This window comes from Haliotis cracherodii, unplaced genomic scaffold (genome assembly GCF_022045235.1).
Source record: "Haliotis cracherodii isolate W230 unplaced genomic scaffold, xgHalCrac1.p SCAF_6, whole genome shotgun sequence".
NCBI lineage: Eukaryota > Metazoa > Mollusca > Gastropoda > Lepetellida > Haliotidae > Haliotis > Haliotis cracherodii.
Window position 1 is genome coordinate 42033970 of NW_027266319.1, and position 27173 is coordinate 42061142.

The 27173-nt window shown below is 41.9% G+C and overlaps 1 protein-coding gene across 1 annotated transcript in view; it reads right to left on the bottom strand.

Moving 5' to 3' along the window:
* Positions 1-27173, bottom strand: part of LOC139445610 (uncharacterized) — a 138247-nt gene that overhangs the window by 70513 nt on the left and 40561 nt on the right. Inside the window, exon 3 of the mRNA XM_071226773.1 lies at positions 20455-20562. Coding sequence (XP_071082874.1) covers positions 20455-20562 — 108 coding nt within the window. The remainder of the gene's footprint in view (positions 1-20454; positions 20563-27173) is intronic.

A 27173-nucleotide genomic window follows, 5' to 3' on the forward strand; every position in this document is an offset into this window, starting at 1 on the left:
AACACACAAACTCCTTTTAGTCTCTCACCCCCCCACCCCCTCCCCACTCGGTATTATGGCATATTTCAAAATTCCAAAATTGTTCTCCAAATTAAGTAAGCAACCTTAAAGAGCCCCACCTAGGTTGTCTCACCTTTTCGACCAAACACCAAATGGCCTGGCGGGCCCATGCGGAGCGCATGTTAAATTCCTAATTTAAGTAAGTATGTTATAGGAATCATTGAAAATATTTCCAAGTATTTTGGCCAATAAGTTTGTCAACAATTTTTACTTTTTTTCCCTGTACTTTTTTAAGAATGATTACCGGTATATCAGTTTGTCACCTATTCAATTCCTGTTCATAAGATCACTTCGTATTCGACATAATAAGTGCCCGGGAGGCTCTCAAAATTAGAAATAAGGGTCTCTTTTTAGAATATAATTTTGGTGAGAGAAAAAACGGAGTTGAAAGATTGAAAATTTTGTGCTTTATGCTGACAGCCTGAAATGATACAAAAGAAAAGTCGGCGCGTATTATACAGATATATTTTCCAGAATTTAATTGCCCATAATTAAGGGCGCATATAACACATGTGTGCATGTATACACGAAAAAATAAGTCTTGTGTACATTGATCAGTCGGAAGGGGTGATAATTGGGATTGTTCACTAACCAATATATTAGCAAATATCACTGTGGGCGCTTATTAGAGCACGGCGCTTATTACATCGAATACGGCATTACCTTAATGCAAAAGTGTTGACGTGTTGAGTGATTTAGCAGAGTATTACTTGAGTAGAATTTGAACAGAGCTTTGTTCTTATTGGGTCTAGTGACAGAAGCGCTTTTCCTATTGGGCCTATAGTGAGTGAGTGACTGAGGCTCTGTACCTATTTGGCCTAAAGTGAAAGGTCTATAGCAACAGAAGTTCTGTTTCTATGGAACTATGTTGAGTGACAGAGGCTCTGTTTCCATTGGGTCTACAGTGAGTGAAAGACGGAGGCTCTGTTTCCATTGTGTCTACAGTGAGTGAAAGACGGAGGCTCTGGTTCCATTGGGTCTACAGTGAGTGAAAGACGGAGGCTCTGGTTCCATTGGGTCTACAGTGAGTGAAAGACGGAGGCTCTGGTTCCATTGGGTCTACAGTGAGTGAAAGACGGAGGCTCTGGTTCCATTGGGTCTACAGTGAGTGAAAGACGGAGGCTCTGGTTCCATTGGGTCTACAGTGAGTGAAAGACGGAGGATCTGTTCCTATTTGGTCTAAAGAAAACAACAGGCTCTGTTTCTATTGGGTCTAATGTCACAGAAGTACTATTCCTATTGGGTCAATTGTGTGTGACAGAGGCTCTGCTCCCACTGGGAGTATGTCGAGTGACAGAATTTCTGTTCCAATTCGGTCTAAAACGAGTGACGGACTCTGTTGCTATTAGGCCTGTAGTAAGTGGGCAACAGTATATCAAAAGAAGATGTTTATTGAACCCAGAAAGTAAACATGTTTAAAACTGTGACACACTCACTTGGATCTTGGATCAATAGCCATGTTTGTTTGTTTGTTGTTTAACGCAGCACTCTGCAATATTCCAGCTATGTGACAGCGGGCTGTAAATAATTGACCCCGGCACAGACAATCCAGTGATTGACATCATGAGCATCAATCTACTCAATTGGGATACGATGACATGCATAAACCAAGTCAGCGAGCCTGACCACCTGATCTCGTTCATGGCCTCTTATGACAGGCATTGTGGCCTCTGACGACCTCAATTTGGGTTGCTGAAGACAAATTCCCAGATCTTGATAATGATATAACCAATCTATCAAAGTCTGTCTGTCTGTCTGTTTGTTGTTTAACGCAGCACTCAGCAATATTCCAGCTATATGACCGTGGTCTGTCAAAAATCGAGTCTGGACCAGACAGTCTTGTGATTGACATCAAGAGCATCGAATCAATGATTTAACATATGTACTACTCAACTTTATAGACATGAATAGTCCAATTGTCTGAATGTGATTCAGTGTTTTAAGATAAACAACCATTTGATATTTGGGGTAGGGTGGGCTGGGATTTTGTATCGACATCAAATATTTGTTTAGCTACAGCTACAAAACCAGATATCATTTTCTTTAAAACTATGAGCCTGTTTTAAGGAAAAACACCTTGCAACAATGTAATGTTAGTGGCAGGCAATTTCTCTTCTTCTTTAACCGTCTGAAGTACAATTATTTTTTTCAGGCACAATTTTTTGTGGATACAATCCCACTCGGCTCTCCCCCTCCCCCAGAATATCAAATGGCTGGTCCTTAATATTCCGAGTTATGGGTTGTTTTTTCTCTTCCTTAACACAGTTAAATTTAGCGCAAAAGATTTCTAGTTCTTATCCCACACAACAGTAACAAAACTTGACTGGGCTCCTGTCTACCTAAACTAATGCTGAAAGCAGAAAGCTTGTGGTGCATACCAACAGTGAAACCAGTTCATAAACAAGCGACAATTCACACCACATCAGAATGGGTAATATACCTCTTTATCAAATGCAAGTAAACAAGTTTAGAAGTCACATCGGGGAGTGCAAGAATGTCAGTTGAAGTGGGTCCCAAGTTTGGATATAATGTTAAAGTGGCTCCATAGCCCGTTTTAAAGTATTCAATCATTTAACAACATCCCACATGCTAACACCACTGGATAATGCTTGGATGGATGTGGAATATTAGCAAGTTGCAGTTAGTTATTCAAAATCAGAATCCAGGGAATTCTTTCTCGTTCTTATTCCATTTAAACAAGTAGATGATAGACTGAAAAAACAGACTAATGAAATGTAGTACCAGTACCAATAAAAAACACAGAGTTATTCCTAAGAGTGTTAAGGAACATTTAATACTCTCCCTCCGGCTTCCCTTCAGGGTAGGAAGTTGAAATAATACACATTACAATAATTTTGTTGTGCTCAGAGTTTTTTAACAGTATAATATAGCTCAGCATCCATATAGCTCATAAACATAAGTTGAGCAGAGTGCATGAACATCCCATTTCCAACACAATATGCTGGAAATGACCAAATGGGAAAAATTGATCACAATGTACAGTCAGGCATGACAATTGCTTCATTTACATGTTCTGCAACCATCCAACCCAAGTTAAAATGATGAATATCTGTATTTAATGATGAAATATTATCATAAAAATGAATTTTATTTCTGGTATTCTGATCCGAAGGTTCAATGAGTTTATTGAAAGATTGAGCTGAATTTATGCAACATTCAAGACACTTTGGAACAGATGGCTCTTGATGCCATAACGTTTGTTAGATGATCTCTAAACAGTAGCTCAGAGAACTCCATTCAGTTTAATAAACGTAAATGTCACATGGACCCAGCACTTGGGTATTTCTGCTTATATCATTATGAAATTTGATATTCAGTATAACTGTAGCATGTTCAGCAACATAAGGCATAGGGATTTTTGTATCTCAATCTATTTTTTAAGCAAGATATGACATTTAGCCGTCTAGTTATATATCACTTTTAGCAAATTGCATTACTCCTTAATGCATATACTGCTTTTTTAGACAGAAGCTGTGTGATGTCCACCTGAAAAGGAAGTTGTTCCAACACAGCACACACGGAACTGATGATGTCACATATCTGCACATTACTGCTTGATTGTAACATCTGAAGATATTGTGGGGAGGTTACTGGCACTCCGACGGGTGGGCCCTTAGACATAGTAATGCAGGGTAAGTAAACAAACATAAAAAATATTTAGATTTTACAAATTTTTTAACTAATCCTGTATTACCCCTTAATGCATCTGTATCTGACGGTATGGCGGTTGGCATACTTTCAGATATGATCCTCAAAAACCCTCAAAGTCATCCCAGCAACCGTCCAGTGCAGCTATTAGCGAACCCAAGGACTAGTCCCATGCGAGGAAGAACAAGAGAGTGAGGAACACTCAGTAAAAGGCAGCAATAGAAAGTAGCATACACTGAGGTCCAAAAACTGACTGACTCACTAAGCCAATGCTACCCCCGCCCCGCCTGTCTGGCATGCAAGCACTGTGAGAGTAAGGATGACTCTGGACAACTTGAGATGTTAATGGCATCTGGGATTGGCGACCTGCTGGACGATGACTAGAAGGCCAATACTGTGCACCCATGTAGGGGCTTGAATGGAGGTCCAAGCAGGACTCGAAGTACCACGATCAGATCCCATGCAGGTGCATACGCTGAGTCCTTCCCAAGGGAAGCTGAGTGCGTCAACTGCCCAGGCCTGTGGATCCCAAACCAGTGAGACATATGTCCAGATCTGGAAGTTCTGGCTTATGGCAAAGAGATCTATGTGGCTGTCCGAGAAACTGACATATGAGATTGAAGGCCTCGGGATGAAGCTTCCACTCTGTGATAGTCATCTTGTCTAGCTTGGATAGAGCGTCTGCAAAGAATTGGAAAGTCTTCTGTAGCAAGGAGTAATGGCAAGTTGTCCCTTGGTTGCAAAGACACCAAACCACCATGATGTCTGTTGAGACGGCAAGTTGGGTGTTCCAGAGTTGCTCCCGCCAGTGTGAAATCACCAGGATGAGAGCCTTTAGGTTGTCTGTGTGCCATGTGCACTGCACATCAGACCTAACAGCCCTGAAGCCGTCTGGTTCTGTAGATGTGAGCCCCAACACTGTAGAAACCAGTCTACAAACAGGTGTGAAGTTGGTGATAACTCTGTTAAAAAGACTCCTCCTAAGACGTTCGACTCTACCGTCCACCACGGGAGATGAGACCTGAGGTGAGGTGGAAGAGTGATGGATACACAAGGGTCCTGATGTCTGCTATGCGGCGCTACTGTTAGATAGGACGTAGGTGTAGGGCCTCTAATAGTCTGGTCCTGGGTGTAAGTAGTCCCAGAAGCACCTGCAAATGGCGAAGTGTGAGGGGTTGCTGAAAGGCAGGCATCAGATGGCATCTTGAGCCCCCTATCCTGCAGAACTGTTAGGAACTTAGGAGGTCCATGTCTGTCTGAAACAGGCCTTAAAACGAAGCGCCTTGAAGGCAGGAGTAAACAATAGTTTGGCAAAGTCCTCATCATGATCATGTCCCTCAACATCGAGACCAGATAGTGTCCTTCTTGGCCGACCGGGGCCTGGGGAAGCCGCTACAGCATGGAGGGTCCGCCATCCTGTTGGAGATTTTGAATAAGCTTAAGTGTGTTTCCAGTTCTGGTGAAGATTCCTAATAGTTAGGGATAAAGGCACCTTTGGATGAGTCGAAATGTTATTCCTGTGAACGATGTAACAGGGAGTGGCTCCTGAATCGCATCCTAGATCAGGAAGACTTAGAGCTTCGTCTAGAGAAGGAACTGGGTGACTCTGACCTGTAGGAGGATGTCTTGGCTGAAGACGCAATGATCGCAGGAAGTGTAGGCACTACCAGCGTAGGGATTGCAGGAGTTATCAGAAGAACAAGATGTGCAGGTGATTCTTGCGACGTCGAAGGCGCATGAGGTGCAGGCACTGGGTGAAGCGTGGGTGCAACCTGCAGGTGGATCTGAGGCGGCATGGACTGCATGCATCCAGGCAGGGTCCATAAACAGTGTAGGCAGGGACTGAAGAGGCATTTGTGGGAAACCAGGAGGGGCAGGTTGAAACCCAAGTCCCAGTCCCTCTTAGGGAGAATCATTCACCCGAATGTGAGCTGGGGATTCTGCATGGATTCTGGGTTAACATTAAACCTGGGTCATCAACATCACCCTCATTGCAAAATTCATGAGGTTTAATGAGTTTAGCATTTCCAACGGTTTCCAAAAAGCCTTCTTCATTGTTATTTCATCAGTTTCAATTGTCATGGCATTCACAGATTGTGAAAACTGCTTCTGATGTTTCAACATCATCCCCCTTCTGTTTTGTATGTTCATCTTAACAGTTGTTGCTGATCTGTGAAACCTTTTCATATAAAACAGTTTATACGCACTGATCTTAGCACCATCTGTTATACTCAATCGTTATGTCACCTCAAGCCATCCCTGAAACAATTAACATACAGTCCAATTCACTTTATATTGATCAAGCCGTTCTCTCTTTTCCTTGATTTAACTAATGCTTTATCTCCTATGTTGAATTCAATTTGCCCAGATTTATGTCTTTGTCAAAGTATTCTTCTGTATTTGCTGTGCATTTTCATTGTAAGCGAGAACTTTTATTGATATTTTCTCTTGCATTTCTTGTATAGCTGCAGTACATCTGTTACACTTGATATGTTTTTTTAGTAGAATGTGTTTCACCATGTTGATTTTCATTTGCTAAACACTGGACTCCTCCAAACTGTGAGACAGAACGGTGAATACACCATGGATGCATGTTTGGATGTGTTATAGGATAACATACAACCTGAAGTACAGTTTGCCCACTGGTTGGGCTGTTTGTTTGTTGTTTAACGCCGCACTCAGCAATATTCCAGCTATATGAGGGCGGTCTGTAAATATGGTGAGTCTTGACCAGAGAATGCAGTGATTGATATCATAAGCATCAATCCACGTAATTGGGATACGATGACATGCATCAACCAAGTCAGCGAGTCTGACCACCGGACCCCGTTAGTCAACTCTTACGACAAGCATAGTCGCCTGTTACAGCAAGCATCAGGGTTGCTGAAGACCCATGGTTCTCTTCCTACAGCATGTTCTGTTAAGTTTGATTTATGCGGTGACATTTTCCATTCAGGATACGGGTAAAATGGTCTTGTGTTGATGTGTTTGCAACCATACACACTTTGGGCAAATCTTTCATCACTGCAGAATTGAATTCACTACCATTGTCGCTGATGATTTCTAATGGCAGAGCATATACAGTGTTCCCTCATTATTGTGCTCTTCGATATAGCGCTTACTCTGTTATAGTGTGCAGTAAAGCATGGCTCCCAAAATTATCTAACCTTTTTTATAAACTCAAGTTTTCAAATGACACAATGTTTTTCATCATCTCCAAAAACATTATCAGCGGATCACCGCGATTATGTAACACCGGCAATACCAGTCAACAAATCCGAACTAAAGTACGCAATTTAACCCTATGATATTATAATATCTGGTAATTAAAAAAATTGTTCAATATCTGGAATAATTATAATAATGTTTACAATAATTTTGGCAAAATCATATTCGAAGTGATTGGTAGATCGCACAACTCACCGTTATTTACAGCAACCATGGTCAGATTACCACTATTGACGTCTTGAAACGAACTTTAGTTCCATGAGAATGGATGCACATATCATAAATGCCATACCATGACTTGCTAAAAGTCATCCACTTGAGGCAGTTTGACTATTTCATGTCAACGTAACATTTTTCGCAAGCGAAATACATGTAGCCCGGGAAGTCACTATGGTGACTGGTCAAAATCATTCCATACATCAAAAAATATCCTGCATACCATCTGTACCAAAGTGCTACGCTTATGGTTCTTATAATTTTAAGTATATATGGTGGAAGCTGCAACTAAAATAACACGATATTGAAATATATTATTCCTGATAATCCAGATACAATTTCTTCCGGCCACTGCATCAAAATTCTTTAAAGTTGTATCATTTGGTACTTTTTAACTGAATCACAGGTAGATTGGGAGGAAACGTGTGTACAGCTGATTGCTATTTCCGGCTTAGTTTACGAGAAAATACACACGGTAATCTTAATCTCTGAATATAAAACAATGCCTTGGAGAGCAGGAAATACATTTTAAAGGGTAAATCATCATGTCTAGTGATGTTATATATCAAATTTCATACTTTTATTGTCCAAGTTTGTGGTACCTGTTTATTAACTTGAATTTGCTGAAGGGATACAATGTGGTGGTTTTTTTAAAGCGCATATTAATACTTGATAAATCTTTTTTTTACACTATGAATCATACATAACTTCTATTCTTATCTTTTTTGAAACTCTGAAATGTGCAACATAGACTGTGTTAGTTAGGCAGGGCATGTATACTGTTTTGTTGGTCATCTACCACCTACGACAATTATTATCAATTATTTGGACCCTGAAGGTAGCATTGTAGCGAGGGATCACTGTATACAGAACATTTTGTGCAGACACTTTGCTACATAAGTAGTTTCTGTGGATGGAATTTCAAAAGCTGGGGCAAAATTTGAAAAATAATCAATGACAGTCAAGATATAGCAAGAGCCTGCATCTGATCGTGGTTGATTCTCCTGCCCCATATCATCATCCAGAGGCAAGGGAGTTAACTCACTATAGAAGTCCTGTTTCCACCCTTGCTGAACTAGGCTGGAATTCCAGAGATCGGAAGGTTGGGGGTTTCATCTCCGGGCCACATCATACAAAAAGATGTTTAAAAAATGCTACTTTTTGTTATCCTGACTGGTGCTCGGAATTAACTGGCTAAATCAAGGGCTGGTTGGCTCGGAGTACACTGTGTCTGTCTGGATAAATAAGTGTAATAATCTTGGACGTGACATTAAACCCCTATCAACCTCACCTCACATTCTTGTGGGTGTGTGAAGTAATGCATTAAACCAGACCCTCTCAGTTTGGTAACAACTGCTTGTCCAGTAGTACCAGACACTGCTCTGTAATTGGCTTGGACTCTAGACATTATCATCCTCCTGAAATAGAGCTGAAGTTATAATCTGTTGCCAACATGGCTTATAGTGTTGAGTAACTACAATTTCTAATCCTAGAATTCTATTTGCATATAAATGGCATCCGTAATAGAATATGTGACAGCAAAGTTAATTACCATCACAATGACCAAACAAGCTGAAGAGATCTATTGTCGCGTGTTTTAAACCCTAGATGAGTTACTGCACATTTCATGTCTCCAGCTGTTCAGTAATCTGATCATTGTGATCTACCTAATACCCTTTCAGACTGCTGTTGCATAACTCTCACTGTACCTCAAGCTGGAGCACACAAATTTCTGAAAACAACACGTCTGATTATTAAGCCCTTATGAGTGAATGAGTGAGTGAGTGAGTGAACAGCATTTCCCTTACATCAGATTGAGGAAATGTCAAAGTGATGCAGGTCCTAGATGTTTACTACCTCTGGGAACCCCAGGGACGCGGATGGAGCAACCAAACCTCGAAACATAATCAGGGAGAATCCTTGACTCCATTTATTACCCACAATCGCAGATCTCAGGCACACACAAGGACCTTAACACTCCACAGCAGCAGCTCCTCTAATGAACGGGCCAACCTAGTCTTAGACAGATATTTAGTCCCAGAAATAAAGTTATCTTTTTTAAAAATATATATATCTACAAAATATCAAATAAAATCCAAATGGAGACCAGTATGGGTGGCCATTCAGTAAAACAATACAAAGTTGAAATAAAGGACAAACGTACGCAATAACAGTCAAATGTTACAAATTAAGAATGATGTAATACATTGAGCACTTATGCATGCATTTATCATATACATGGCGGAACAAGCTGATGGTGCCATCATCTATGGCCTAGGTCTGCTCCTGGCATGTCTTGTCCAGGAGCATTTGTTTATATTTACCATGCACTCACTCTGCAGCTTTCAGCCATACAACACATATCATACATTCTAAACTGAGCATCAAGTTGTACATAATGATGCTTTCATGAATAAGACATTGCGGACAGGCAGGATGCTGGCAGATGGCTTAGTGTCAGCTTTACAGTGGATGGCTTAGTGTCAGCTTTACAGTGGATGACTTAGTGTCAGCTTTACAGTGGATGACTTAGTGTCAGCTTTACAGAGGATGGCTTAGTGTCAGCTTTACAGTGGATGACTTAGTGTCAGCTTTACAGAGGATGGCTTAGTGTCAGCTTTACAGTGGATGACTTAGTGTCAGCTTTACAGAGGATGGCTTAGTGTCAGCTTTACAGTGGATGGCTTAGTGTCAGCTTTACAGAGGATGGCTTAGTGTCAGCTTTACAGTGGATGGCTTAGTGTCAGCTTTACAGAGGATGGCTTAGTGTCAGCTTTACAGTGGATGGCTTAGTGTCAGCTTTACAGAGGATGGCTTAGTGTCAGCTTTACAGTGGATGGCTTAGTGTCAGCTTTACAGAGGATGGCTTAGTGTCAGCTTTACAGTGGATGACTTAGTGTCAGCTTTACAGTGGATGGCTTAGTGTCAGCTTTACAGTGGATGGCTTAGTGTCAGCTTTACAGTGGATGACTTAGCGTCAGCTTTACAGTGGATGGCTTAGTGTCAGCTTTATAGTGGATGACTTAGTGTCTGCTTTACAGTGGATGACTTAGTGTCAGCTTTACAGAGGATGACTTAGTGTCAGCTTTACAGTGGATGGCTTAGTGTCAGCTTTACAGTGGATGACTTAGTGTCAGCTTTACAGTGGATGGCTTAGTGTCAGCTTTACAGTGGATGACTTAGTGTCAGCTTTACAGTGGATGGCTTAGTGTCAGCTTTACAGTGGATGACTTAGTGTCAACTTTACAGTGGATGGCTTAGTGTCAGCTTTACAGTGGATGACTTAGTGTCAGCTTTACAGTGGATGGCTTAGTGTCAGCTTTACAGTGGATGACTTAGTGTCTGCTTTACAGTGGATGGCTTAGTGTCAGCTTTACAGTGGATGACTTAGTGTCAGCTTTACAGTGGATGACTTAGTGTCAGCTTTACAGTGGATGGCTTAGTGTCAGCTTTACAGTGGATGGCTTAGTGTCAGCTTTACAGTGGATGACTTAGTGTCAGCTTTACAGAGGATGGCTTAGTGTCAGCTTTACAGTGGATGACTTAGTGTCAGCTTTACAGTGGATGACTTAGTGTCAGCTTTACAGTGGATGGCTTAGTGTCAGCTTTACAGTGGATGACTTAGTGTCAGCTTTACAGTGGATGACTTAGTGTCAGCTTTACAGTGGATGGCTTAGTTTCAGCTTTACAGTGGATGACTTAGTGTCAGCTTTACAGTGGATGGCTTAGTGTCAGCTTTACAGTGGATGACTTAGAGTCAGCTTTACAGTGGATGGCTTAGTGTCAGCTTTACAGTCAGAAAGTCCCCTATACTTCACTCAAGTCATGACAAACACTAAATCAGCATTCAAAAAGTCCCCTATACTTCACTCAAGTCATGACAAACACTACATCACCTGTCAAAAAGTCCCCTATACCTCACTCAAGTCATGACAAACACTACATCACCTGTCAGAAAGTCCCCTATACTTCACACAAGTCATGACAAACACTACATCACCTGTCAGAAAGTCCCCTATACTTCACACAAGTCATGACACACACTACATCACCTGTCAGAAAGTCCCCTATACTTCACTCAAGTCATGACACACACTACATCACCTGTCAGAAAGTCCCCTATACTTCACTCAAGTCATGGCAAACACTACATCATCTGTCAGAAAGTCCCCTATACTTCACTCAAGTCATGGCAAACACTACATCACCTGTCAGAAAGTCCCCTATACTTCACTCAAGTCATGACAAACACCACATCACCTGTCAGAAAGTCCCTTATACTTCACTCAAGTCATGACAAACACCACATCACCTGTCAGAAAGTCCCCTATACTTCACTCAAGTCATGACAAACACCACATCACCTGTCAGAAAGTCCCCTATACTTCACTCAAGTCATGACAAACACCACATCACCTGTCAGAAAGTCCCCTATACTTCACTCAAGTCATGACAAACACCACATCACCTGTCAGAAAGTCCCCTATACTTCACACAAGTCATGACAAACACTACATCACCTGTCAGAAAGTCCCCTATACTTCACTGAAATCATGACAAACACCACATCACCTGTCAGAAAGTCCCCCATAATTCACACAAATCATGACAAACACTACATCACCGGTCAGAAAGTCCCCTATACTTCACACAAGTCATGACAAACACTACATCACCGGTCAGAAAGTCCCCTATACTTCACACAAGTCATGACAAACACTACATCACCTGTCAGAAAGTCCCCTATACTTCACTCAAGTCATGACAAACACCACATCACCTGTCAGAAAGTCCCTTATACTTCACTCAAGTCATGACAAACACCACATCACCTGTCAGAAAGTCCCCTATACTTCACTCAAGTCATGACAAACACCACATCACCTGTCAGAAAGTCCCCTATACTTCACTCAAGTCATGACAAACACCACATCACCTGTCAGAAAGTCCCCTATACTTCACACAAGTCATGACAAACACATCACCTGTCAGAAAGTCCCCTATACTTCACTCAAGTCATGACGACAAATGCTACATTACCAGTACATTAACACCTTCATCCTATAATGAGCCAAGATTAATTCTCCATTAGTGACATCCACCTTTACCCTGTCAGAGATCTAGAGTAGTCACTAGCACAGCTATTTTGAAGAAGCCCTTTCCTGACAACTTCCTGGATAATCGCTTTCTAATTTTCTAAGCAAAATATCCATCAACCAACCATTAAAATGGTTAAGAAAGAAAATTAAGACTAGAAAGTCATTTGTTTCTTCAACAAACCCTGCTTATGGACAGCAGGCTGAGAAATCACCTTGCATTACACAGCAGAGTCTTATTGGGTGAAAATATGGCAAAGACTGTCAAAATCCCTTGTTTAAGCACTAAGAGGTGTTAGTCAAAATCAATATTCACACAGTCCTCCTTACTTTACACTAATTTCCATATGAGTGATTAAGCTGATAGCTTCATGTCTATACTTGTGTACACCAAGCCATAATATAAGGAACTTCATTTCCTGGCTTTAACAACGCGTGTCGGTCTCAGATGTTGATTAATGAACAATTTGCATACTCGTATATGCAAGGGACCGACGTATGGTTCCTGTAGGAAGTGACAACTTGGAGACGATGGCTTGCGGTATATACAGTTTTACTTTGTACATGTAGATATATACATATAAAAGACACTATGTGTCAGGTCAGCACATAGTGGTTGTGGTTGTTGTCTTGGTGCCCCGGAGCACCAAGCCTAACCCTAGCTAGGCTAAGGGTAAGACCTTTCTTTTTTCTTTTCTCCTCTCTGGACCAAGGCTTATATAGCCAAGGTCACCTGACATTTAGTAAGTAATAAATATAAATGTAAACAGTAAATCATCAGTGACATACTTGCACATCCTGTTCAGGATGGCAGACGGTCGATGTACACAAAAATGGGGATTAACAAATAGGATTAGCATCTAATAAATAACAGCAATTAAGTGTTTCAAGGCATATAGATGTCATGGCTCCAGGGTAATGAGCCTTTGCAATCAAATGTTCTTCAGACAATGGACGTCATAAATCAGTCGCTATGACAACTTCCCTCCGTTACGTGAAGCTTGGACCCCAAGCTTACATGAGTCCAAATTGATATGTGTGAACTTTTTCACCAAGGAAAACAACCATGCAAATGTGATCAAAATCAGTTATATGAAATCCTTATGCAACAAATATATCTATGCAATGACGGTATGAAAGTGATCATCTAGCCAATTTGAATTAGTGCCAGTTAGAAAACTAACCAAGTGATCTTTATAATGTGCAATTTCACTACAAGGTAATTACTGCTTTGCACAGATTCAATAAATATATCACTGAAGGTTCTTTGAATTCAGGAGTCTGGCTTGGCGGTGCGACTCAGTACCGAATAGTGATAATGAGTAATGTCATAAAAAGTGCAAATTAAACATCTCAGCAAAGTCCTAGACAATACATTCAATTTTGTACCAAACTGTGCACATTAATTACTTGTAACAAATGACAAAATTTGTCGTTTAGATTTTTGAAATTACGAGTTGAGCTTAGAGGTGTGACTCGATAACCCTGCAGCTTAGGTTTGTCTGGGCCCTAGCTGCAACTATATGTCTGGCGTGGCCTGGAGACATTTCAAAGATTCCCTACACAATAACTTCAAAGATCTAGCTGACTAAAGATGTAATTTGGATTATATTGCACATATACAAAACTGAATTTTGGAAAGACACATTCTGGCATTAATATACTGGCTTTGATTAAACATACCTGGTTGCACTATTCAACAGTCACACAATATATATCCTTGATTGAGTCCATGTAAGTAAACACAAATTAGTAAGTCCCAATGAGATATCTTGTACACAGTGTCCATCTTGTAGGTGCCCGTGAGGTGGTTTCTGTATTGTGCAGGGTCTGCATGAAGATGGCTGTGGTCGGGTCTTTGTGGGATAGGCGTGTATACTTCTTTTCTTAGGTCATGTGCAGGAACGACATCTTGAAAGGGAAGTCTTAGCTATGTTGCTAAGATGTTCGAGCAGGGAAGGTTTGGGATCGGAGAACTTGTTCTTGATCGGAGAGGTTCTTGTTCTTTCTTCAATCTTGTTAAAGGCCATCTCTTCGTTCTTGGTGATTGGCCCCCAGGAAGGTAGTATATCCTTTTAATAAGAGACTGTCACTTCCTACAGTTTTGTGAACAATATGCCATGCTGCAAAGAGGTACAGGAAAGGACAGACTAAGAAGTCTGTCATACCCGATAGCTCCACCAAATTAACAACGCGTGTCGGTCCGACGTTGATTTATGAATAATTTGCATACTCGTATATGCAAGGGGCCGACGTATGGTTCCTGTAGGAAGTGACAACTTGGAGACGATGGCTTGCGGTATATACAGTTCTACTTTATACATGTTGATATATACATACAAAAGACACTATGTGCCTGGTCAGCACATAGTGGTAGTGGTTGTTGTCTAGGTGCCCCGGAGCACCAAGCCTAACCCTAGCTAGGCTAAGGGTAAGACCTTTCTTTTTTCTTTTCTCCTCTCTGGACCAAGGCTTATATAGCCAATGTCACCTGACATTTAGTAAGTAATAAATATAAATGTAAACAGTAAATCATCAGTGACATACTTGCACATCCTGTTCAGGATGGCAGATGGTCGATGTACACAAAAATGGGGATTAACAAATAGGATTAGCATCTAATAAATAACAGCAATTATGTGTTTCAAGGCATATAGATGTCATGGCTCCAAGGTAATGAGCCTTTGCAATCAAATGTTCTTCAGACAATGGATGACACTTTACCACAGTGCTAAAAATAAACATTAACCTATATCCAAAATGACAAGACCTTATACAAAGATTTGTCCTTATTGGAGCAAACTGAAAAGATGAACTGTTAAATATTTCAGGTCTTAGCCTTACGACAAATGAACTATTAAATATTTCAGGTCTCTGCGCTATATATAAGGTTAAGTGCAGGATATATTGAATTATACTCCTGTCCTAGCATACAGTCATCTGGCAGTCACTCTGTACAGTCATCTGGCAGCCACCATGTACAGTTATCTGGCAGTCACCCTGTACAGTCATCTGATAGTCACTCTGTACAGTCATCTGGCAGCTACCCTGTACAGTTATCTGATAGTCACTCTGTACAGTCATCTGATAGCCTCTCTGTACAGTCATCTGGCAATCACTCTGTATAGTCATCTGGCAGCCACCCTGTACAGTTATCTGGCAGCTACCTTGTACAGTCATCTGATAGCCTCTCTGTACAGTCATCTGGCAATCACTCTGTATAGTCATCTGGCAGCCACCATGTACAGTTATCTGACAGTCACCCTGTACAGTTATCTGATAGCCTCTCTGTACAGTCATCTGGCAATCACTCTGTACAGTCATCTGGCAGCCACCATGTACAGTTATCTGGCAGTCACCCTGTACAGTCATCTGATAGTCACTCTGTACAGTCATCTGGCAGTCACTCTGTACAGTCATCTGATAGTCACTCTGTACAGTCATCTGGCAGTCACTCTGTACAGTCATCTGGCAGTCACCCTGTACAGTTATCTGGCAGTCACCCTGTACAGTCATCTGATAGTCACTCTGTACAGTCATCTGGCAATCACTCTGTACAGTCATCTGGCAGTCACTCTGTACAGTTATCTGGCAGTCCCTCTGTACAGTTATCTGGCAGTCACCATGTACAGTCATCTGGCAGTCACCCTGTACAGTCATCTGGCAGTCACCCTGAACAGTCATCTGGCAGTCACTCTGTACAGTCATCTGGCAATCACTCTGTACAGTCATCTGGCAGTCACTCTGTACAGTCATCTGGCAGTCACCCCGTACAGTTATCTGGCAGTCACCCCGTACAGTTATCTGGCAGTCACCCTGTACAGTTATCTGGCAGTCACCCTGTACAGTCATCTGGCAGTCACTCTGTACAGTTATCTGGCAGTCACCCTGTACAGTCATCTGGCAGTCACCCTGTACAGTCATCTGGCAGTCACCCTGTACAGTTATCTGGCAGTCACCCTGTACAGTCATCTGATAGTCACTTTGTACAGTCATCTGGCAGTCACCCTGTACAGTCATCTGGCAGTCACTCTGTACAGTTATCTAGCAGTCACCCTGTACAGTCATCTGGCAATCACTCTGTACAGTCATCTGGCAGTCACTCTGTACAGTTATCTGATAGTCACTTTGTACAGTCATCTGGCAGTCACCCTGTACAGTCATCTGGCAGTCACCCTGTACAGTCATCTGATAGTCACTTTGTACAGTCATCTGGCAGTCACCCTGTACAGTCATCTGGCAGTCACACTGTACAGTCATCTGGCAATCACTCTGTACAGTCATCTGGCAGTCACTCTGTACAGTTATCTGATAGTAACTTTGTACAGTCATCTGGCAGTCACCCTGTACAGTCATCTGGCAGTCACCCTGTAAAGTTATCTGGCAGTCACCCTGTACAGTCATCTGGCAGTCACCCTGTACAGTTATCTGGCAGTCACTCTGTACAGTCATCTGATAGTCACTTTGTACAGTCATCTGGCAGTCACCCTGTACAGTCATCTGGCAGTCACCCTGTACAGTCATCTGGCAATCACTCTGTACAGTCATCTGGCAGTCACTCTGTACAGTTATCTGGCAGTCACCCTGTACAGTCATCTGGCAATCACTCTGTACAGTCATCTGGCAGCCACCATGTACAGTTATCTGGCAGTCACCCTGTACAGTCATCTGGCAGTCACCCTGTACAGTTATCTGGCAGTCTCCCTGTACAGTCATCTGATAGTCACTTTGTACAGTCATCTGGCAGTCACCCTGTACAGTCATCTGGCAGTCACCCTGTACAGTCATCTGGCAATCACTCTGTACAGTCATCTGGCAGTCACTCTGTACAGTTATCTAGCAGTCACCCTGTACAGTCATCTGGCAATCACTCTGTACAGTCATCTGATAGTCACTCTGTACAGTCATCTGGCAATCACCCTGTACAGTCATCTGGCAGTCACTCTGTACAGTTATCTGGCAGCCACCCTGTACAGTCATCTGATAGTCACTCTGTACAGTCATCTGATAGTCACTCTGTACAGTCATCTGGCAGTCACCCTGTACAGTTAGCTGGCAGTCACCCTGTACAGTCATCTGATAGTCACTCTGTACAGTCATCTGATAGTCACTCTGTACAGTCATCTGATAGTCACTCCGTACAGTTATCTGGCAGTCACTCTGTACACACATCTGGCAGTCACCCTGTACAGTCATCTAATAGTCACCCTGTACAGTCATCTAGCAGTCCCTCTGTACAGTTATCTGGCAGTCACCCTGTACAGCCATCTAGCAGTCACCCTGTACAGTTATCTAGCAGTCACCCTGTACAGTTATCTAGCAGTCACCCTGTACAGTTATCTAGCAGTCACCCTGTACAGTTATCTAGCAGTCACCCTGTACAGTCACCTGGCCGTCCCTCTGTACAGTTATCTGGCAGTCCCTCTGTACAGTTATCTGGCAGTCACCCTGAACAGTCATCTGGCAGTCACCCTGTACAGTCATCTGGCAGTCACCCTGTACAGTCATCTGGCAGTCACTCTGTACAGTTATCTGATAGTCACTCTGTACAGTCATCTGGCAGTCACCCTGTACAGTCATCTGGCAGTCACTCTGTACAGTCATCTGATAGTCACTCTGTACAGTCATCTGGCAGTCACCCTGTACAGTCATCTGGCAGTCACTCTGTACAGTTATCTGGCAGCCACCCTGTACAGTCATCTGATAGTCACTCTGTACAGTCATCTGATAGTCACTCTGTACAGTCATCTGGCAGTCACCCTGTACAGTTAGCTGGCAGTCACCCTGTACAGTCATCTGATAGTCACTCTGTACAGTCATCTGATAGTCACTCTGTACAGTCATCTGATAGTCACTCTGTACAGTCATCTGATAGTCACTCCGTACAGTTATCTGGCAGTCACTCTGTACACACATCTGGCAGTCACCCTGTACAGTCATCTAATAGTCACCCTGTACAGTCATCTAGCAGTCACCCTGTACAGTTATCTAGCAGTCACCCTGTACAGTTATCTAGCAGTCACCATGTACAGTCATCTGGCAGTCACCCTGTACAGTCATCTAATAGTCACCCTGTACAGTTATCTGGCAGCCACCCTGTACAGTCATCTGATAGTCACTCTGTACAGTCATCTGATAGTCACTCTGTACAGTCATCTGGCAGTCACCCTGTACAGTTAGCTGGCAGTCACCCTGTACAGTCATCTGGCAGCCACCCTGTACAGTCATCTGATAGTCACTCTGTACAGTCATCTGATAGTCACTCTGTACAGTCATCTGGCAGTCACCCTGTACAGTTAGCTGGCAGTCACCCTGTACAGTCATCTGATAGTCACTCTGTACAGTCATCTGATAGTCACTCTGTACAGTCATCTGATAGTCACTCTGTACAGTCATCTGATAGTCACTCCGTACAGTTATCTGGCAGTCACTCTGTACACACATCTGGCAGTCACCCTGTACAGTCATCTAATAGTCACCCTGTACAGTCATCTAGCAGTCACCCTGTACAGTTATCTAGCAGTCACCCTGTACAGTTATCTAGCAGTCACCATGTACAGTCATCTGGCAGTCACCCTGTACAGTCATCTAATAGTCACCCTGTACAGTCATCTAGCAGTCCATCTGTACAGTTATCTGGCAGTCACCCTGTACAGCCATCTAGCAGTCACCCTGTACAGTTATCTAGCAGTCACCCTGTACAGTTATCTAGCAGTCACCCTGTACAGTTATCTAGCAGTCACCCTGTACAGTTATCTAGCAGTCACCATGTACAGTCATCTGGCAGTCACCCTGTACAGTCATCTAATAGTCACCCTGTACAGTCATCTAGCAGTCCATCTGCACAGTTATCTGGCAGTCACCCTGTACAGTCATCTGGCAGTCACCCTGTACAGTCATCTAGCAGTCACCCTGTACAGTTATCTAGCAGTCACCATGTACAGTCATCTGGCAGTCACCCTGTACAGTCATCTAATAGTCACCCTGTACAGTCATCTAGCAGTCCCTCTGTACAGTTATCTGGCAGTCCCTCTGTACAGTTATCTGGCAGTCACCCTGTACAGCCATCTAGCAGTCACCCTGTACAGTTATCTAGCAGTCACCCTGTACAGTTATCTAGCAGTCACCCTGTACAGTTATCTAGCAGTCACCCTGTACAGTTATCTAGCAGTCACCCTGTACAGTTATCTGGCAGCCACCATGTACAGTTATCTGGCAGTCACCCTGTACAGTTATCTGGCAGCCACCCTGTACAGTTATCTAGCAGTCACCCTGTACAGTTATCTAGCAGTCACCCTGTACAGTTATCTGGCAGCCACCATGTACAGTTATCTGGCAGTCACCCTGTACAGTTATCTGGCAGTCACCCTGTACAGTCATCTGATAGTCACTTTGTACAGTCATCTGATAGTCACTTTGTACAGTCATCTAGCAGTCACCCTGTACAGTCATGTAGCAGTCACCCTGTACAGTCATCTAGCAGTCACCCTGAACAGTCCCTCTGGCAGTCCCTCTGTACAGTCATCTAGCAGTCACCCTGTACAGCCATCTAGCAGTCAACCTGTACAGTTATCTGGCAGTCACCCTGTACAGTCATCTGGCAGTCACCCTGTACAGTTATCTAGCAGTCACCCTGTACAGTTATCTGGCAGTCCCTCTGTACAGTTATCTAGCAGTCACCCTGTACAGTTATCTGGCAGCCACCCTGTACAGTCATCTGGCAGTCACCCTGTACAGTCATCTAGCAGTCACCCTGTACAGCCATCTAGCAGTCACCCTGTACAGTTATCTGGCAGTCACCCTGTACAGTTATCTGGCAGCCACCCTGTACAGTTATCTAGCAGTCACCCTGTACAGTTATCTGGCAGCCACCCTGTACAGTCATCTGGCAGTCACCCTGTACAGTCACCTGGCCGTCCCTCTGTACAGTTATCTGGCAGTCCCTCTGTACAGTTATCTGGCAGTCACCCTGTACAGACATCTGGCAGTCACCCTGTACAGCAATCTGGCAGTCCCTCTGTACAGTTATCTGGCAGCCACCCTGTACAGTCATCAGGTTGACACCCCTCCATAGAGCCCACAAAGATGACAGTGTCAAGGTTGACACATTCCCGTCTCAGGGCCCACAGTTTCATGGTTACCACCCTACCTGTAGATACCAAGGAAGAAATGAAACATTACTTACATCCTTTAGGCAGGAGCCAGCTGAGATGGAAGATGTATGTGTCATTGATGAGATCCTGGCTATATGTCAAGTTCCTTGGCTTGTTGGGGAAGTCTTTCTCATTGACCGCTGCAAAATAGGAAGTGAGATGTCTCTGCATTAGGTTTCACTGACAATTTGGTGAAACCAATTAATTCAACATCATCAACAAGATCAAGCCAAAAAAGAGCAAAGAATGAAGGCGTCCTCACTTCTATAAGAAGCCAACGAAACTAGAACAACCACTTTTCCGGGAACATTTAGCCTTAGAGCTGTAGTGGTCCATCCTGCACATCATCACGCCTTCACAGGCTTGTAGACTCTACCTTCTTCCATCTCCCATGAAAACACAGAGCTGTTTAGTGGTGTGGTCTCTATTTCCTAACTCACCTTTGAAGCGACTGCCTCGTTCCAGGTAAAGGGAAGCCAGCAAATGCTCACACCAATCAGCACTCGGTTACATCTCACAAATGGTAATGGTCCTTGTTTGAGAATTTATATAACATGAGCCATAACCTTGTGGCCGTCTGCTGTAAGTATCGCAGCCTCATTGTCAGACAGTGGGAGGGTTCGTGAACAATCTTCAAGCACTAGTAAAATTCATTTGACGTCCATGAGACATAAACAGAATAATTTGAATACCTGACGAAAATAGACATGCTTGACTCCTACAATGCATGACAGCCATATGTATTCAATAGGATATAGGATCATAGTGTCACATACCTGTCAGGCTGTGCTTAAAAAAATAACCAGGCTGCCATCAGTCCTACAGACTTCAGAAGCTGCAGTCCCTGACTAAACTCTTCAGGCCCTCATTTAAAAAAACTGCAGCTTATTCTGACAAATTAATCGACATGTAAATTTACTGCAGACCATAAAGACCCATACCACTTTGAAATAACATGCCTACGCAGATCTACCTGCCATGGGCCTACAGGCAAGTGCTTATTTCGAGTAGTGACAATCCAAAATGTGCTATATGTTGTATCTTGTAGTGACTTTTGGAAAACCCCTCAAAGATGTCAGTACCTTTATATTGTTTGAGAGCCTTACCCAATGTTGGAGTAACCAAGTCATAACACTGTTACCCATCTTAGTGAAAGAAACCTGGGCCTAGAATTTCGAAACGATTGTAGTCCTAAAATTATCGTAAAGTTATCGTAAGGAAATTATAGGCTATCGTAGCCTATTTTCGAAAACTATCGTAGCCCTGAGATATCTTAAGTTTGTCATAAATCTAAGATAGCCCCATACCTGTGGTAAGTTTATTTTATCTTCATCCAAGATGGCGGTATACTTTGCCATAGATATTTTGCCAAACAATAAGTCTGCTTTACACTCAAACATTGACATTTCATTTTGTAAAACTGTGTGTTTCAAACTGTCACTTACAAAACATTTCTGTCCAAGTCCATGCTGAAGAAACAACATACCTTTTCGATAATTTAGGAAGGATAAAAACGGAAGGTGTCGGCAAGCTATAGTAATGCCCATGACCTTATTGATAACTCAGAGGCAGCTAATCTTAGTTCATACTCAACTGAGAGTGGTTTCCCTTTGTATTCATCCAGCTAGACCTTGCCCAATGTTACAGTTTTCATAAAGCGAAAAGTCCCGCAGTTATATTTTCTGGATCGACAATACTTTAGTCTTTATTTTCGCATTTTATAAATTTATATCAATCTACATGTGTGATGAAGTGCAAAACCATAAGCGTTTCTCATCAGGTTTTACATCTGAAATGGTGTGGGACGAGTGGTTTTAACAATTGAATATTAAGTACAGGGTAGTATTTATTGATTTAACAAGGAAAAACATGTGACAGAATATTTGTGTAGTATATTCTTATGAAGAATATATTTAATATTTTTCAGGAAAAAGTAATTGTATTTTGTTTCCTTTTAAAAACAACACATAGGCTATCTATGTTACTGAAAGACAAATATTGGATAAGAACTGATTAAATATTGTCTGTTGAACAACTGCAACGGGTGATTAACGGCATAGATATATTCCATTACATATAGCAATTTTTTGAAGTTTTGACAGCAAAAGTTACACACAAATTTTCGTATCGTATTTTCAAGAATGGCGATTTGAAAATCAAATAAAAAATGGGTTCCCATGCTCATTTGAGTTTAAAATGTCATAGAAAGTGGCACATTTTCCAAAATTCATTTTCCAATATATTTTCGTAGAAAACATTTATTGAATTAAATTTACTGATCAGTATGAAATAGATATTTTCACCACAATAATCTTTGAAATTTGCATTCTATGGAACTATTTTAAAATAATAATTGATGTTGGTCTTATTTAAATTTAAGAGTACTTTAAGCCGTTTTATATTTAAAAAATATAGATACTTGAGACCATTCCGACAATAAAATCATTGTAAATACTAGTAAAAGACCCTTGGCAATACTGTCAGATAAACCAAGTTCATCGAAGTACGTTCAGGAATAAATTTCACACATTTACAATGTACTTATTTTGCTCCACAGCAAGATTTAAATCAAATCAGACAAATCAGTTTATTAGCTCTACTTAATTTAAAAGGATAGAAAAGGACTACCTTTACGAGGGCTGGCTGAAAAGTTCTAAGCCTAACTGTGAAAGACCCGTACCAAGTCGATGGTTTTCATTTATTTCTCCACATAGTCCCCTTCCAGGTTTACACACTTTTGCCAGCAATGCTGCAAGACCTGGATGCCGGTCAAGAAGAAATTTTCTTCAGCCACCCTAAAAAAGGCATTCACAGCGTAAATAACGTCATCATTACTAGGAAAATGGTGACCAGCTAGTTTCTTTTTCATTTTGGGAAACAGGTGGAAGTCTGACGGGGCCAAATCGGGTGAATAAGGGGGATGGTCAATGATTTCGAAGCCACAATCATGGATCGCTGACATGGCACCACCGATTAATTTTTGAACAGGAGCATTGTCTTGGTGGAACAGGACTCCTTTAGTGAACATTCCCCATCGCTTAGCTTTGATAGCTTCAAGCAACTGTCTCAGTAGGTCAGCATAATATCTTCCATTGATAGTCTGGCCTTTTACAAGATAGTCAATCAGCAGAATACCCTTGGAATGCCAAAAGACTGAAGCCATCACCTTTCCAGCAGAAGGAACCGACTTGGCTCTTTGGGGGTCTGGTGATTCCGGATGCTTCCATTGTCTAGACTAAATTTTTGGTTTCTGGTTGAAAGTGATGAATCCAGGTCTCATCCATGGTTACAAATCAGGCCAAAAAATGACCGGGATCTGCTTCAAAACGGCATAAATTGTCACGGGACGTCAGGAATCTGACACATTTCTAATCCGCTGTCAAGAGCTTTGGCACCAATCTTGCAAAATTTTTTGTCGTTCCAAACTCGTTGGTGATAATGTGCTCAACCCTCTCATGAGAGATGCCCACAACACTGGCAATATGTCGAGTCAATCGTCGATCAACCATCACCATGTCATGCACCCAGGTAATGTTTTCCGGAATGGTTGCTGTTGAAGGCCTTCTTAGACGCAGGTCATCATCAAGGCTCTCTCTGCCACGCTTGAATTCCGCAGCCCACTTCTTTACAGTGGAAAAGGAAGGGGCATCATCCCCTAAAGTGGAGACCATGTTAGCATGTATCTGTGTTTGAGTTAGCCCTTTCAGTGGCAGGTACTTGATGACTGCCCTATAGCCAGTTTTGTCCATTTCTGGTGATTTCAATGGGTAGGTTCACAAGTTGGTCTGGTACAAAGACAATAATAACACTACAGTTGCAGTTCATATGTCAATGATTCATCAAATGATTGTACTTGTTGGTGGCAAAAGTTTGTTTCAATCCGAATGAGATATCCCCCTTAGGCTTAGAACTTTTCAGCCAGCCCTAGTATGTATGTTCACGTCAACATGTGGCATGTTACATGAGACAACTTGACAATTCCTAAATTGTGTCACTTTCAAATTTTGAAAATAATTATGGATCCAGACAGATAAAAAAATATAATTATATCATCTAAATAAAAACAGCTTTATATTGTATTTCAGTCCTTTGTTTATTTGTGAAATATATTGGATATATCAATAACAAGACAAACTTAACAAGTTTACATTGTCATTGTAACAGGCTCGATAGTGGGTCCGCTACTTCCTGAAAGATTTTGTTTTGAGTGATTCCAGGTATAATGTTGGTGTTTTCTCTATAAACTTGACTTTGGACATAAACACACAAAAACATGCAGTATTGGCCCAGTATACATCACGTAACATCAGACTTGAACTCGCATCTTAAATGCTGAACGCCTGCTCTTCGATCAAAGGTCACATTATTGTCATTTAGAATAACGACCCTTACTTTTTCGTCCTTGACCTGACCTGATGTGTTTAAATAAAGTTCTGCATGCTTGCGAGAGGACCATTCATTGGAAGGGAAAATAAGGAAGTATCTTTGGGCACATTATTTCAATTCTAATGGTGAATAACTTTTTTCAGAGGCATTTGTTGTAACACAACACTTATTGATTATAACATTTATTGAGTTTGAAAAATTGTTTTGCATTGACGAGGAAGGCTTTTTGTGTTCAGGATGTCATTGGCATCTTTTTATCATAAGAATAAAACGTCTACATGTAGGACATAAGTAGGATTGTACGGTATGTCACTCAAACAGTTGCGTGTAAACAGTGTGACCTAACAATATGATCATGAATTCCGTGTCACTTGTCCATGTTGTTATTGCAAGCGGCTTGGAAATGCCCGTGACATCATAGGTAAACACCCTGCTTTTTCAATCTCTAACACAATAGACTTCTCTGTCAGAGTTACAATAGGTATCATAGCTCTAACGATCTGCGACAGGTTTACGATAGTTTCGAAAATCTATCTTATCTTAACCTTAAGATATCTTATCTTTGAATGTAAGTTGTTAAGATTTATTTTAGCTAAGATCATTTCGAAAATTTAGGCCCTGTTCCATGTGACAAGAACTGTGATTGGCATATCTTGTTCAAGCTCTCTAATCTGTGAATGTTTGTGAGTTTGTTTGTTGTTTAACATCGCTGATGCACCTGTCACATGAAGCTGTACTACCCACTGTGTTTCTCTACCTGTTTACCAGGTACTAATTACAACACTGATGCACCTGCCACATGAAGCTGTACTACCCACTGTGTTTCTCTACCAGTTTACCAGGTACTAATTACAACACTGATGCACCTGCTACATGAAGCTGTACTTCCCACTGTGTTTCTCTACCAGTTTACCAGGTACTAATTACAACACTGATGCACCTGCTACATGAAGCTGTACTTCCCACTGTGTTTCTCTACCAGTTTACCAGGTACTAATTACAACACTGATGCACCTGCTACATGAAGCTGTACTACCCACTGTGTTTCTCTACCAGTTTACCAGGTACTAATTACAACACTGATGCACCTGTCACATGAAGCTGTACTTCCCACTGTGTTTCTCTACCAGTTTACCAGGTACTAATTACAACACTGATGCACCTGCCACATGAAGCTGTACTTCCCACTGTGTTTCTCTACCAGTTTACCAGGTACTAATTACAACACTGATGCACCTGTCACATGAAGCTGTACTTCCCACTGTGTTTCTCTACCTGTTTACAAGGTACTAATTACAACACTGATGCAACTGCTACATGAAGCTGTACTACCCACTGTGTTTCTCTACCTGTTTACAAGGTACTAATTACAACACTGATGCACCTGCTACATGAAGCTGTACTACCCACTGTGTTTCTCTACCTGTTTACAAGGTACTAATTACAACACTGATGCACCTGCCACATGAAGCTGTACTACCCACTGTGTTTCTCTACCAGTTTACCAGGTACTAATTACAACACTGATGCACCTGCTACATGAAGCTGTACTTCCCACTGTGTTTCTCTACCTGTTTACTAGGTACTAATTACAACACTGATGCACCTGCCACATGAAGCTGTACTACCCACTGTGTTTCTCTACCAGTTTACCAGGTACTAATTACAACACTGATGCACCTGCTACATGAAGCTGTACTTCCCACTGTGTTTCTCTACCAGTTTACCAGGTACTAATTACAACACTGATGCACCTGCTACATGAAGCTGTACTACCCACTGTGTTTCTCTACCTGTTTACCAGGTACTAATTACAACACTGATGCACCTGCTACATGAAGCTGTACTACCCACTGTGTTTCTCTACCTGTTTACAAGGTACTAATTACAACACTGATGCACCTGCTACATGAAGCTGTACTTCCCACTGTGTTTCTCTACCTGTTTACCAGGTACTAATTACAACACTGATGCACCTGCTACATGAAGCTGTACTACCCACTGTGTTTCTCTACCTGTTTACAAGGTACTAATTACAACACTGATGCACCTGCTACGTGAAGCTGTACTACCCACTGTGTTTCTCTACCAGTTTACAAGGTACTAATTACAACACTGATGCAACTGCTACATGAAGCTGTACTACCCACTGTGTTTCTCTACCTGTTTACAAGGTACTAATTACAACACTGATGCAACTGCTACATGAAGCTGTACTACCCACTGTGTTTCTCTACCTGTTTACAAGGTACTAATTACAACACTGATGCAACTGCTACATGAAGCTGTACTACCCACTGTGTTTCTCTACCTGTTTACAAGGTACTAATTACAACACTGATGCACCTGTCACATGAAGCTGTGG